Raw genomic sequence first — 13214 nt, 5'->3', positions numbered from 1 at the left:
GGCCGCGGCACCTGGTCCCGGCCTCACCGCCCCTACACGATGAGCCCTGTCGCTTTCTGGCGGGGATGGCAATGTGTCCGGTCCGAATGCATCCTGAAGTAGCCGTGAGAAAAAGTCAGTAGGGTGACCCTCCTCAGTAGACTCCGCCAAGCCAAGAATCTGTATATTTTGGCGTCTGCTACGGCCCTCGAGGTCAAAACTTTAGCCCTGAGTTTTGTGTTATCATCCCAGAGAGAGGAGACAGCGTTTTCAGGCTTGCTAACACGTTGGCTAATGTCGTCAGATGAGAGCTCCAGAGAGGATATGCGCTGGTCGTGGTCATCCACCAAAAGTTTGTACTGGTGTAGTTTAGTTTCTAGTCCAGTCAGCGAAGCCTTGAACTCGGCAGAGAGAGTTTCATGGTGCTTTTCGAGTAGGGCTGAAATGGCTTCTATGGACGAGCTAGCGCTAGCACTCACCTCCTCCTTCTCAGCAGTTTTTTGGCTCTTAGGCGGCATTGTGAGAGAGATTATGTTCATGGTTAGGTCAAATGGATAGTAAAAATCTATCCAAAAAGGCAAAAAACTAAAATTAAGATTAAAGGGGGCTAACTGAAAAAGAAATATTGAATTCTGCCGGAGAACACTTGCACTACGTCTACTCCATCTAAGTTACCAACCAGAAGTCCCACAATCTAATAATTCTTAACTTCTGTCCTTCTGTACTTGAACCATGAATACCATTTTGGCTCTGACACGATAACCCTAAAGCTAGATTTCCCACTAAAATGTGCTAAAGTGGGACTAAACATGCCACACACAGCCACATATCAAATAGAGCTGATAAACTGGGAAGTACCTGGAGGACTAAAGGGAAGTAGTAAAGGGGAGGATGGATGGGGTCTAGAGGTATAAAGAACAGTGTGATTGGTCTAACCACCCTTCAGACTCCAAAGTCCTGTGTGATGTCACCAACTACTGGAAATTGTCACTGAAGGTAGCACAGACTTGGATTTAGTTGTTAGTTTTTATTTCCACTTTAATGAACATGAGCTGCAGTAAATAAATGAAACACTTAATGAGGCATAGAATTGTTCCATCTGTCATGTATTGAATGATAAGTCAATATAGTAATTATCATGACAGGCCTACACAGTTCAGCTCTAGAGATGCACCGATCCAGCTTTTTCAATTCCGATACCGATACTTTTACTTCAAGTATTTATAATCTGTCAACTGGACAAAACGTAGAAGTGAAGAGGTTTCGCTGCTCATCCAAACTCAAAATACCTATTGTTTATAGTTTCACATTTCCGTATGGGAACTATTAAGTGGACCTTATATTTCATTATTTAGGTACGGTTAAAGCTTGTCGTAACGACTGGGGGGACCAAAGATTCAGACTCGGGTAAAAAGTTTGAACAAACGGAAATGTAAATTAATGTTGATGGAGCAGACAATTGGGAGCGGTGTCGTATGCCGTAGTCTTCAAGCAGGTCGTGAGTAGTAGGGTCAGAGGCTGGGGTGTTCGTACCGGTAGAGGTGAGCTGGGTCGGAGGCGGAGGTGCGGAGTAGTTCCAAGGAGCGGGATCTGGCAAAGGATGAAAAATACCCTATGGAGTATCGGGATCATACATGCAAAAACTAGACTGAGCCAAGCTGAACAGTACCACAGGGGATACACGGACGATCTGGATCTGAGTGTCGGATACTCCTTCCTTTTGTCCTAACAGGTGCAGCTTGATTGATGATGAGTTGTAGGTGTGTGTGGGAGGAACCAGAATCTCCAGACAAGACACAGAAGGGAGGGGAAGGACAGCACAAAAACCACAGGGCAGACTGGGATCTTGACAAAGCTAGATACTTTAGGTAAATAGGAAAATATCTTAAACTTAGATATGTAAATTTGACATTTGAATTTTTCTGTAGTTTACTGACATAAATGTATTAAAATAAAGGATACAATAAAGCTACACAGACATGGAGAGAACATGCAAACTCCAACTAGAAAAGCCAGTACAGAAACTCCATTTATACTATGTTTATTTATAAACAAAATGTGTATTTATAAACAAAAAAAGCATGTGAAAAAATTAGCATGAAGCATCTAATTAATAAGAAAACTTTTTCTTTTTTTTTTTTTTGTATATATGCCCACCCATCATAAAAGTTCAGGTTCAACCATAGACTGTATAAACAAGTGGACTTAGGGAGTGTGATGTCACCCATAGTGTTTGGCTCCAGTCAAATGAAGCTTGTCAAGGCTAACAGCTATAGGGTCGAATTTGGAGCCAAGTTTCATATTTGGAATTCTGACCAGAAGTATCATAGCAACCAAAGAGCCAATCGGGCCTACACCACTGGTTTAGCTGTCAATCACACCTGGAGCTAACGCTAGCGAGAATGACCTCAGGGAAAAAAGGTGCTCAATTCGTCTGTTATTAATCTTAATCTATGGACACAAGCAAAGTAAAAATATGAAGATCATGTAAAGCGGGATAACATTTTAAGACCAAAATGATGAGGCTCGTTGCAGCAGTTACAAAGAGAGGAGTGACCGGAAGCACACCCATGCTCACTTCCTATTTGGAACACGCCAGCTAGCAGTTTAGCTATGTCCCTTTATACATACAGATTTAACCCCTTTTTGGTTTATAGAAATATTTAAAGAGGGTATATTATGCAAAATCGTTGTTTGGAGATTTCTATAACCTTGTAACTCGTCAAAAAGATGCCTCAAGGGGTTTTAGATGTCATCCATGCATGTTTGAATGGACATTTTAGCAGTCTCCCCAGGGCCATTTCAAAACCTTATGTCTCAACTGTAAGATTCTGTGCACTTCTCAGCCCACAAGCCGTCCATGCTCCCACGTGACAATTCTCCATAAATATACAAAAACATGATACAAAACTGTACAGAGCAACTTGAAAAACCTGATGCAATGTGCAGTAGTCCCATTATGGGAATCCATGCTGTTGTGTTGTGGTAGCACTCTGAAGGGGAGTGACTTAACAAATCAAGGGGAGACTCAGTATAAAAAACGAAAGTGTAACTTATAAACCATGTTTGTGTGTTGTTTTTGGTGAATAAACCATGTTAAAAACAATAAAAGATGACATGCAGTAGCAGTTAGAAGTAAAGTACCCTTTATTTAAATATAAATATTTGTTTGAAAATGTACAGGTGGCAGATGCGCAACACATTTTATTTTTGTGCATCTGCTCAAAAATACAATTCTGAATATAATAATATGGCCGACTGTTAGAGAAGAGGAAGTTTGGAGTTTCCATGTGATAAGTTACTATAGTACACAACTATCGGGCTAACAGTATGACAGTAGCAGTCTAACAAGTCATTATGTTTACAGGTCACTCTGAGTCCGCTCTTGATACAATTTTTGTCTCACTTCTCCAAAAAAACCACAAATTTCCAATGTACAGCAGGTTAAAGAACTGAATAATATAGATTTTCAAGGAACTGTAGTAATTTAGCATTAGTGCTGAAACTTTGTAATTATAACTGTTAATAAAAATACCAATCATATAACTACATGCATATATAGCTACCATGCGTGTAACCACACTTTTGACAGATTTTTATTTTTTTGATCGATCTTGATTTTTGGTTCAATCTTCTTCCCTCTTTCTGAAAACATAGAAAGGTGGACTTCAGGCATAAAAAGCAGGGTGTCAGGATCAGTACAGTTTTGGTTTTTTGGGTTTTTTTTTTGATAGGACCAATAGTTCTGGAGAAATCCACATTTAAGTTTGGAGTTTGTACAATAGATTGAGCCTAAACGCATGCATTACTGCAGAAACGGTGATGTTTGGGAACATCTAGGTCTATGTTAAAATGTGAGTTCTGTTTGGGCACATGTAGGACTATGTTAAAATGTGAGTGACATTTGGATACACGTAGGTCTATGTTAAAATGTGAGTGCTGTTTGGGCACATATCCGTCTGTGTTTAAACGTTAGTGCTGTTTCTGTCATTCATTTGTGCAGAGTGCTGCGCTGCTGTTATGTCTGTGCAGTGCATGTATTGTCTCACTGATGCAGGCGTTTAAAACCAAGGAACCGAAAGTTTGCTCTGAATGAAGGCATGTTTTTTGGTCCCAGTACTTCCTGGAGATATGCTCTAGATATGGGACAACGCATGTAGATTGAACATTTGATTTTCAGATGTGTTAGGAACTGCATTACTCACAAATTATTTGCTGTGTGCAAAAATAAACACATGAGACAGAGAGAGAGAGAGAGAGAGAAATAGAGGGAGAGAGAGACCTAATTGTAAGGTCAGCAGGTTCTTTGCTATAACCGTTTGAGGAGAAGACCAGTCCAACAGGAAAGCCTTTTCTAAGGCTCACTCTGATAAAAAGGTGTATTCCTTCAAAATATTTCCACTGGAAGATCTTCTGCCACATTTGGTGTTAAAATCTGTAGCATCTCAGAGGTTTATAACAAGCTCCTTAGCTAGTAGCTCATTTCACACGATTCAACAGTTCCTTGCTTGTGTCCTTTGAATTGTACATGCTGCACTTCTTATTTGGATAAAATTCCATGATATGGTGTTAAAAATGAGCTCAAAAAACAAAGAAGTTAAAAATGAGCTCAAAAAACAAAGGAGTTTCAAAAATTGCTTCGTTAACAAGGAAAAATATGCAAAAAAGGACAAACTAATGTGGCAAAGACAAAAATGAAAGAGAGAAAGTGACAGATTGAAAGAGTTATATTAAAAAGCAACTGTTGGATTTGTAAGATAAAGTGCCTTACAAATCCAATTTGATTCATTTACACATGTCACCACACAACAACAATCACATCTAATTATTGAGATATCTGATTATGCTAGTGATCTGATTTGTACTGGCCCTGTAAATATACTGTGTGCATGTGTCTCACAGGGAGGAGGGGGCATTGCTCCTCCTGAACCCAGCTCTGGAGCTCAGGACCTGGAGATGTCTGAGAACCTCATCTACTACTCCAGAGAGGAGGGTGAGGCAGCGCACACACACTCAAATTTATGTCATCCATGCTCCCCCATCTGATTTCTCCATAAATATACAAAAACAATACAAAACAATATACTACAACTTCACATACCTGATGTGATGTGGTAATTTTGGCGAATATAGCATTTTCAAAGGTAACATGATAATATAAATTTGTGAATGAATACCCCATAGAAGTAAAATACCCCCTCTTTAAATACAAAGACATTCCACATAATGGTCCATTTATTTATTTTATAATTAGATGTTTTGGTTCTCACGACAATTATCCAATCAGAAAGCAAAATGAGCTTTCATTTGTGTTGCCTGTTTCAATGCTGAAATCTTATTGGTTTGAACCTAAAAGGACTCTCTGATCTGATTGTCACTACCTAAACTCCAGCCCCTGCAGCCAATCATAAATCTAAAGTGCTAGTGCAGCCTCTGCAACTCAGAGAGTGAATCCTGGTCTGAGCTTTCACATGAGGCATGGTCTGTCCATATATTGCGAATGAGAAAAACTTGTGTGTGTCCTGTATCGGCAGGTTAAGGCACTCGCAACCCAGTTTCAGATGTGATTGTAATAACTACTACTAATACCACTACTACTACTGCTACTACTACTACTACTTATAGTCTACTACTACTAGAACTACTTGTCAAGTAGTACCTTAAACAGTGTTGTCCATTTTCCTTTCTGCCATTGCAGTGGATGAGTTCTGGGTGAGTGTCCAGCACACAGATGCCTCGGATCGCTGTGGATTTGCTGGGAGCTACTGGCTCAAAGCCGAGAGCGATGCCCTGATCCTAAAGGAGCCCAAGACGAAGAGGACGATCCAAGTGTGGCCCTACAAGCTGCTGAGGAGATACGGGCGAGACCGGGTCAGTGTGCATGTGTAATGGAATGATGAGTGATGTATATTATAAAGGAAACAGTTGAATGTCACGATTTTAAAATTTCAAATGAGATTTCAATAATAAGGAAAAGGCTTGAGTCTCTATTTTGATACTACAATTATGATAAAAAATTACACCTTTTTATATTACACAAAATGGATTCTTGTGAACTTTAAGCCATGTTATAATGTTGATACCTCATCAAAACTATATCTGGGGTTGTGTTTTGTTTCATTCACACATATCTGTGTAAGCCTTTATTATTAGTCTGTATACATCACAAAAGGTCAGAATGCTCTGTTCTACCTCAGGATGTCATGAGGTGGTAGTTTAAGTTAATGGCTACATTTTACCTTTAGTTCAGTAGGGATGGGCACTTCCAGGGCTGAAATCACCAAACTGATTCTAGTGTATGGTGTGTAGAGTTTAAAAATACAGTGAAGCACTTCCTGTATCACTGCTTTATTACCATCACTGTATTACCATCACAAATGTTTTCACTTTCAGAGAACTCAGCCTAAATATTTAGGGTTTGTATTTCACACTGCCACTAGTTAGGTTGATGTAAAAGAGCCTCTGCTCCGAGAGTGGTACGCTTGGTCTTGTGTGAATCCAACAGCTGCACCAAGATCACTTGAAGCAGGTGCTTTCAGAGTGACTCCACTCGCACTCTGGAGCGGGACAAGTACGGTGTGACCTCACCTTCACAGTCCACGGTGACAGTAAGTTTTTGATGAGGAAACATAACACAGTGTAATATGGGCCCACAACAGAATGTAATGCAACACTAAATTATAGTGGTTTCTTTCACATGTGGTCTTATACTTGTTCGGATATAGACCAAAAACTATTCAAGGTCAACATTTGGCATGTGTATCTGTCACGTAACTTGGCGTTGGTCACCTGCTTATTCTCATAGAGATATATAGGTTTAATGCGATACAGGGGAACTTCCCGGGTAAACCAATAACATGAAGTGATACCACACTGCAGTGCATCAGAGGAGCTTCACAGCTTGAAGTGTAATTTAATTTATCTTTATTTATTTTTATTTATGCAGGGAGAGCCCAATGAGAGTACCAGACTTTCTTTTTCATGAGCACCCTGTTAAAATACAGAACAATACAAATAACTACATAGCTTAATTGAAACATTAAAACAGGTGCGGTTGTGATTATAAACGTTAATCATCATATTATTAAAATACATTAGTGGCGCTGTATCTAGATCTTGTCAAAAAGTTCAAAGTTCAACAAACAAGTGAGATATTCAGAAAGTGTATCAAGTAGTCCCTTATAAATAAATTTTATACAGTGATGTTCTCTCAGATAGTGATGGCAACCTCTTTTTCAGTGTAGAGTGATGGGTTTTAAATTAATCACCTGTTACGAAATGAAGGGCTGAGTGAAAGAGTGTATCTAAAGGTTTCAAAGTAGTGGCTGAAGTCTGCATGTATATTATATGCCCATAATCCGGTACAGAAAGAAAGGTTGCTTGAACAATTTCCTTTCTGTAATTTAATGATATACAAGACTTGTTCCTACATTACTGTGCATTTATGACCTCCATGCACAGTTGAAACCATAAGTTTACATACACTATATAAAAAGACACATGTGCTTTTTTCTCACTGTCTGAATTGAAATCAGCCTAGACTTTTCCTTTTTTTAGGTCAATTAGGAATACCAAAATGATTTCTATTTGCTAAATGCCAAAATAATGATTGAAGGATTTTTACAAAAAATTTCATTACTTTCTTCAAAGTCAGATGTTTCCTTACAGTAAGATTACTATGCATTTAAACAATTTGGGAAAACCCATTTGATGAACATTTTAGTTAATCAGAGACACAGCTGTGGATGTTTTTGAAGGCACATCCAAAACATCCTGCTTCTTTGTGTAACATCATGGAAATGTCAAAAGAAATCAGTCAAGATATTAGGAAGAGAATTGTGGACTTGCAAAAATCTGGTTCATCCTTGGGTGCAATTTCCAGATACCTGAAGGTGCTACATTCATCTGTTCAAACAATTATATGCAAGAATAAACACCATGGGAATGTCCAGCCATCATACCACTCAGGACGAAGACGGGTTATGTGTCCCAGATATGAACATGCTTTGGATCAAAATCTGCCTATCAACCCAAGAACAAAAGCAAAAGACCTTGTGAAGATGTTGGCTGAAGCTGGTAAGAGTGTGCCATTATCCACAGTGAAACAAGTACTGTACAGCCCTGTGGTCTGACCAAAGTAAAATTGAACTGTTTGAGCATTGTTATGTTTGGATGAAAAAAGGAAAAGCTTGCAAGCCTGAGAACACCATCCCAACTGTGAAATATGAGGGTGGAAGCATCATGCTGTGGGGTTGTTATGCAGCAGGAGAGACTGGTGCAATTCACAAAATAGATGGTATCATGAGAAGAGAACACTGTGTGGAAACATTGAAGCAACATCTTAAGACATCAGTAAAGAAGTCATAGCTTGGGCACACATTGGTCTTCAAAACGGACAATGATCTGAAACATACTGCCAAACTGGTTACAAAGTGGCATAAGGATAACATAGTCAATGTTTTGTAGTGGCCATCACAAAGCCCTGGTCTCAATCCTATTGAAAATGTGAAAATGTATGGGTAGACCTGAAAAGGCAGGTTACAAACTTGGTTCAGTTACACCAGTTCTGTCAGGAGGAAAATTCCTGCTAACTAGAAGAATATCCAAAATGTTTGACCCAAGTTATACAGTTTAAAGGCAATGGTACCAAATACTAATGAAATGTATGTAAAATAGTGACTTTGAAGAAAGTAATGATTTTTTTTTTTTTAATCCTTGCCTGTGTAATCCCCCAGTCATCCAGATCTGATACAGACCAAGAGAACAAAGAGCAGGGTTGTCAAAGGTTGAATAGTGTAGTTTCAGCTGAAACTAAAGACAATAGCTGTTTGCAGTTTCAGTATAGTTAGCCCCTCCCTTCAGATAGATATAAGACAGTGTCCACCAGCTATCTGACCAGAAGTGAAGAAGTGGCTTGGATGAGCAGCAAAATGTCTTGACTTCTACAACAATTTGTCCAGTTGACGAAAGGTTTAGTCTGATTTAATTTCAGACCATGAGAAAAAAGCATATGTGTTTTATACAGTGTATGTAAACTTATGGTTTCAATTTGAAGTGAAAGGTTATAAAGAAAATCTGACTGCTATCTGCTAGAAGTTTAGATTCAGCATAATCAAGATCATAAGGATCATCATTATTATCCACAACATTACATGCAGAGATAAAATGTCTATCAAAAGCATCATATCTTTCCTCTTTAGATTTTACAATAGTTGAATCCAATAAAATACCGGCTGGTAATATATGAGTACTAGGTTCTGAGAGGGATCTTACTGTCCTCCAGAACCATGGACTCTCCATGACTCTCTTATTAGCACAGACATGAAGAAAGAAGTTTTTGCCTTTTCAAATGTTGATCTCTCTTTTTTTTTTTTTTTTTTTTTTTTTTATGAAAAAATTCCCAATTTAAATCTGACCTAGTTGTGTGTGCAGTTTTCCATGCAGCATTTTGTTCATTAAACTTTCTGTGCTGAGCCAAGGATTGTCACAGTTTTTCATTAAATTTTTCTATTAGATGCATGTTGGTCTGCAGTTTCATTACATGTATTAATAAAAATGTTCAATTCTATATCAGGGTCAGGGAATGCTGATGTTAACCCAGTAATACTTCAATACATGTCAGAGATGAAGGTTTGCTGATTGAAATGTTTATATGATTTTCTCACCTTTACACATGGATGTGTCTTTTTGACTTTTGTATTTTGAATCCACCCAGTTAGACAGTGCTAAAATCCAGCGGCCTGTTAACACATGTGGTTACCCTTAAATAGCTGCTTAAATGCATCTGCTTACACATTTAGAACAGTAGAGGTTAGCTGTTAGTTACAGTTTGTCTGTTTATAAAGTTGCTCAGTTCTTATAATAGACTACGATCTCTGTTTTAGTTAGGGGTCCATCTACACACATCTTGAGCAGTTCAGTCACATCTCAAGGTTCAAGCTGGTGTCTCCATGTCTCCAGTTTATCTTACATGTTACACCTCAGTTCAGTCTCTGGCCCTTAACCGAAGGCCTTTGCCATAACACCTCTGCGTCTCTGTGTCTGCCCTGAGTCCCTCACACCTCTGTTCCTCTGGGCTCCACACACTGATAGTTCATAGGCGTTCATCTATGCTCTGATGATGTGCACACTGGTAATTTATTTATTTATTTTTATTTAACCTTTATTTAACCAGGAAGGTCCCATTGAGATTAAAAACCTCTTTTTCAAGGGAGTCTTGGCCAAGCGGCAGCAGCAAAAAAAAAATACAGTTACAGAATTAAAAAGACAAGATAAGAGGAAAAGACAAACAGATTATGAAAAACAAGTGCATGTTGTGGAGTCAGCCCGCGAGACCTCTCAGTTTAGATTTAAAAGCATTCAAGGAAATCAACTCTGTCAAGTTCCAATCTTTCTGCAACATGTTCTATGCATAAGGTGCAGTGGACAAAAGCCTTTTTGCCCAGTTCAGTGCAAGCAAATGGAATTCTTGGCTGTTTCTCTGTACTCTGATGGTGTGCACTCTGATAGTCTCTAACAGTGTTGTTCTGTGCTGTACAGGTGATGTTCTCATTTGAAGCAGGCCGTCGCTGTGACTCGGGTCCAGGAAACTTCACCTTTGACACCAAACAGGGAAACGAGATTTTCTCTCTGGTGGACCAGGCCATTAGGTCCCAGAAGGCTCTGGCCGAGGAATGTCGTCTCAGCAGTAACCCAGAGGAGGGCCCTTCCTCTCTGCAGCTCATGCGCAGCGTCCTGCCCCAGGGGCCCCAGGGGCCCCAGGGGCCCCAGGGCAGCAGAGACAGCAGCAGCACCAGCAGCAGAGAGGCTGATGGGGACTCAGGGGGGAGCAAACCAGGCTCTGCTGATGGGGTCCTGAGCCGCAGGGAGGGGGCAGAGGTAGGAGCTAAAGTACCCACAGCAAGTACTCTGAAGGGACGAGGCTTACCCGACACGCCTGCCATGTTAGGCATGTTGGGTGGAGCAGGCACTCCGCCACGCTCGCCCCGTGGTCGAGCAGCAGGAGGCAGCGATGAGCAGACAGGGTTGTACTCTGAGCCTGCAGACTGTGTGCGCCCCTTACAGGCTGGTGACGCTCTGTACTCTGACCCCGTGGACAGCATCAAGGCCCACGGCCACGCCCCTTCCACCACCACACCCCCTGCCCTCTACTCCCATGTCTACGACCACATCACCATGGAGCTGAGCCACAGGACTAGCGCACTCAGTCTGAACGGAGCAGCCAAGAGCACCCCCGCAAGTAAGGGGCCAGTACTGCAGGAACACATATATGATGAACCTGAAGGCTGTGCCAAAGGAAGAACTTTATCAAAGACTATTTATAATGAGGTCTCTGCCCCCTCAGGACAGGAGGGGCACTACAGCACCCCGTCCCAGGACAAACAGTCTCCTCCCTCATCGGGCTCTGGCCGGGCCCTGCCCAAAGGAAATAAGTGGGCAAAACCTCTCACAGCTCCTAAACCTGCTCGTGGTGCTCGCAAAGAGCCCACCCCTCCCTCGGGAAAGTACTCTAATGTGAACAATAACAACAGTGTGAGGACAGGGGGTAGATTGGACCTGTACAGCAGAGTGTCCAAACAGAAGCTCTCCTGCTACAGCCAGCAGCAGCAGCAGAAGCAGCAGAGAGCAGAGTGGAGACCAGACCTTATCTACAACAACCTGGGAGACATCTGAACCTTCTCCACACAGAGGCCCTAATGAGAAGAAGACACTGTGGTCTTAGGACCTAACACTGAGCATCAGAGCCTCATGTGCATTGGTGTGGATGTCTGACAAGTGCTGCTCCTGGCGGCTCTCCTCTGCCACGTCCCCTCACATGAAGAGAGGACCTTCTGAGGACAGGGGGCAGGTATTAGACTCCAAAAAGGGGCAGTGTGTGGGGGGCAGATGATCCATGTCACCACCCTTCCGTCTCATGTTAAAACTTTGCACAGAGAGATGCAGATCTGGGTTAGGACCAGATGGGTTCTTACATGAGGAGTATGTATGACATGGCCCCAGTTTAAACATAAAAACTCAGTGCAACATATGTAGAATGTGAAGAAATATGTTTGTATGAGCTGTGTTGCAGACAGTAATAAAAGTCAGAATGTTCAAAGATGAGATGAAAATTGATTGATCTAACAGTGGATAAATACATGTTAAAACACAGTATTTATTTATTTTTAGCCAAGAAAATTGACCAAAGCAAAAAGCATGTTTTTTTGTTATTTTCATTTCACTGTAAAACAGAAAAGCATGCATCCTTACTGGAAGTGGACTTGCATCTCCACAAACCTGACTCTCAGTTGGTCTGGAGGAGGGCCTCCTTCTGCTTGTTTCCATGGGAACATTGTTACTTTGGCTGTAATCTTCCACAGTATGGCATTAAACATCACCCTGGAGAATGTTCCGAAACATGGCTTTAACTTTCTATTTTCATGGAGTCACACAGGTGATCTGCCACATCCAGAAAGTTAGAAAGGTACCTTTCTAAGGTACCTGTACCCTTCCAGGTACCTGTAAAAAAAAAAAAAAATCCAAGTTATAAGATGTAGGAGTTTTAATTAAGGACAGTGCAAAACATGTACAAGCTACAAATTAACTAACAAAACAAGCTAGTAGGGCTAGGCAATTTGACAAACAATAATACATTGTTTCCCTTATATTAAGCAAACTTGATTTCCAATAAAAAAAAAATGTTCTTAAAGAGGGGATATTGTTTCAAATAGGTTTGCTGAGCTATCTACCATGTTACAACATTGTTCCCTCATCAACAACTTGTCTGAAGAGGTTTTAGATGTCATCCTTGCGTGTTTGAGTATTTTAGCGATCTCTCAGGCCCTATTCAAACCCTCCGGTTAGCTGCAAGATTGTGTGCAATGCTCAACCCACTAGCCTACGTCATCCATGTTCTTGCACAACAGTTCTCCATAAATATACAAAAACACAAAACAAAACTATACACAGCAACTTGACAAACCTGCTGCGATGTTACCTGAATGCGCACAGATTGTGTTGCGATAGCACTCTGAAGGAGGAGTGACTTAGTGGAAAAAGGAAAGAGCATGAAAAGCAAAAGTGAAACTTATAAAACATGTTAATATGTTATCAGTGAATATAGAATTTTCAAAACAAATGGTAACATGGTGATCTAAATATGTTATGTGTTAAATAAAAAATACTTACAATTCAGGCATTTTCTAGTTACAAAAAATGTCTAATACAAAAATTGTCAATTATCTTCCTCTAAAGTC

The 13214-nt window shown here is 40.5% G+C and overlaps 1 protein-coding gene across 2 annotated transcripts in view; it reads left to right on the top strand.

Annotated features, from left to right (window-relative positions):
• dok1b (docking protein 1b) overlaps positions 1–12422 on the top strand; it is a 38620-nt gene extending 26198 nt beyond the window's left edge. Inside the window, exons 3-6 of one of the 2 annotated variants that reach the window (XM_055229050.1) lie at positions 4882–4972; positions 5678–5850; positions 10519–11218; positions 11324–11992. In XM_055229050.1, the coding sequence (XP_055085025.1) occupies positions 4882–4972; positions 5678–5850; positions 10519–11218; positions 11324–11652 (1293 nt within the window). In that variant the 3' untranslated portion in view covers positions 11653–11992. Of the gene's footprint in view, positions 1–4881; positions 4973–5677; positions 5851–10518 lie in introns of both variants that reach the window. The other variant, XM_033984015.2, reaches the window with a different exon arrangement.
• The last annotated feature ends 792 nt before the right edge of the window (positions 12423–13214 follow it).

This window comes from Periophthalmus magnuspinnatus, chromosome 18 (genome assembly GCF_009829125.3).
Source record: "Periophthalmus magnuspinnatus isolate fPerMag1 chromosome 18, fPerMag1.2.pri, whole genome shotgun sequence".
NCBI lineage: Eukaryota > Metazoa > Chordata > Actinopteri > Gobiiformes > Gobiidae > Periophthalmus > Periophthalmus magnuspinnatus.
This window is presented reverse-complemented; position numbering and strand designations above follow the sequence as displayed.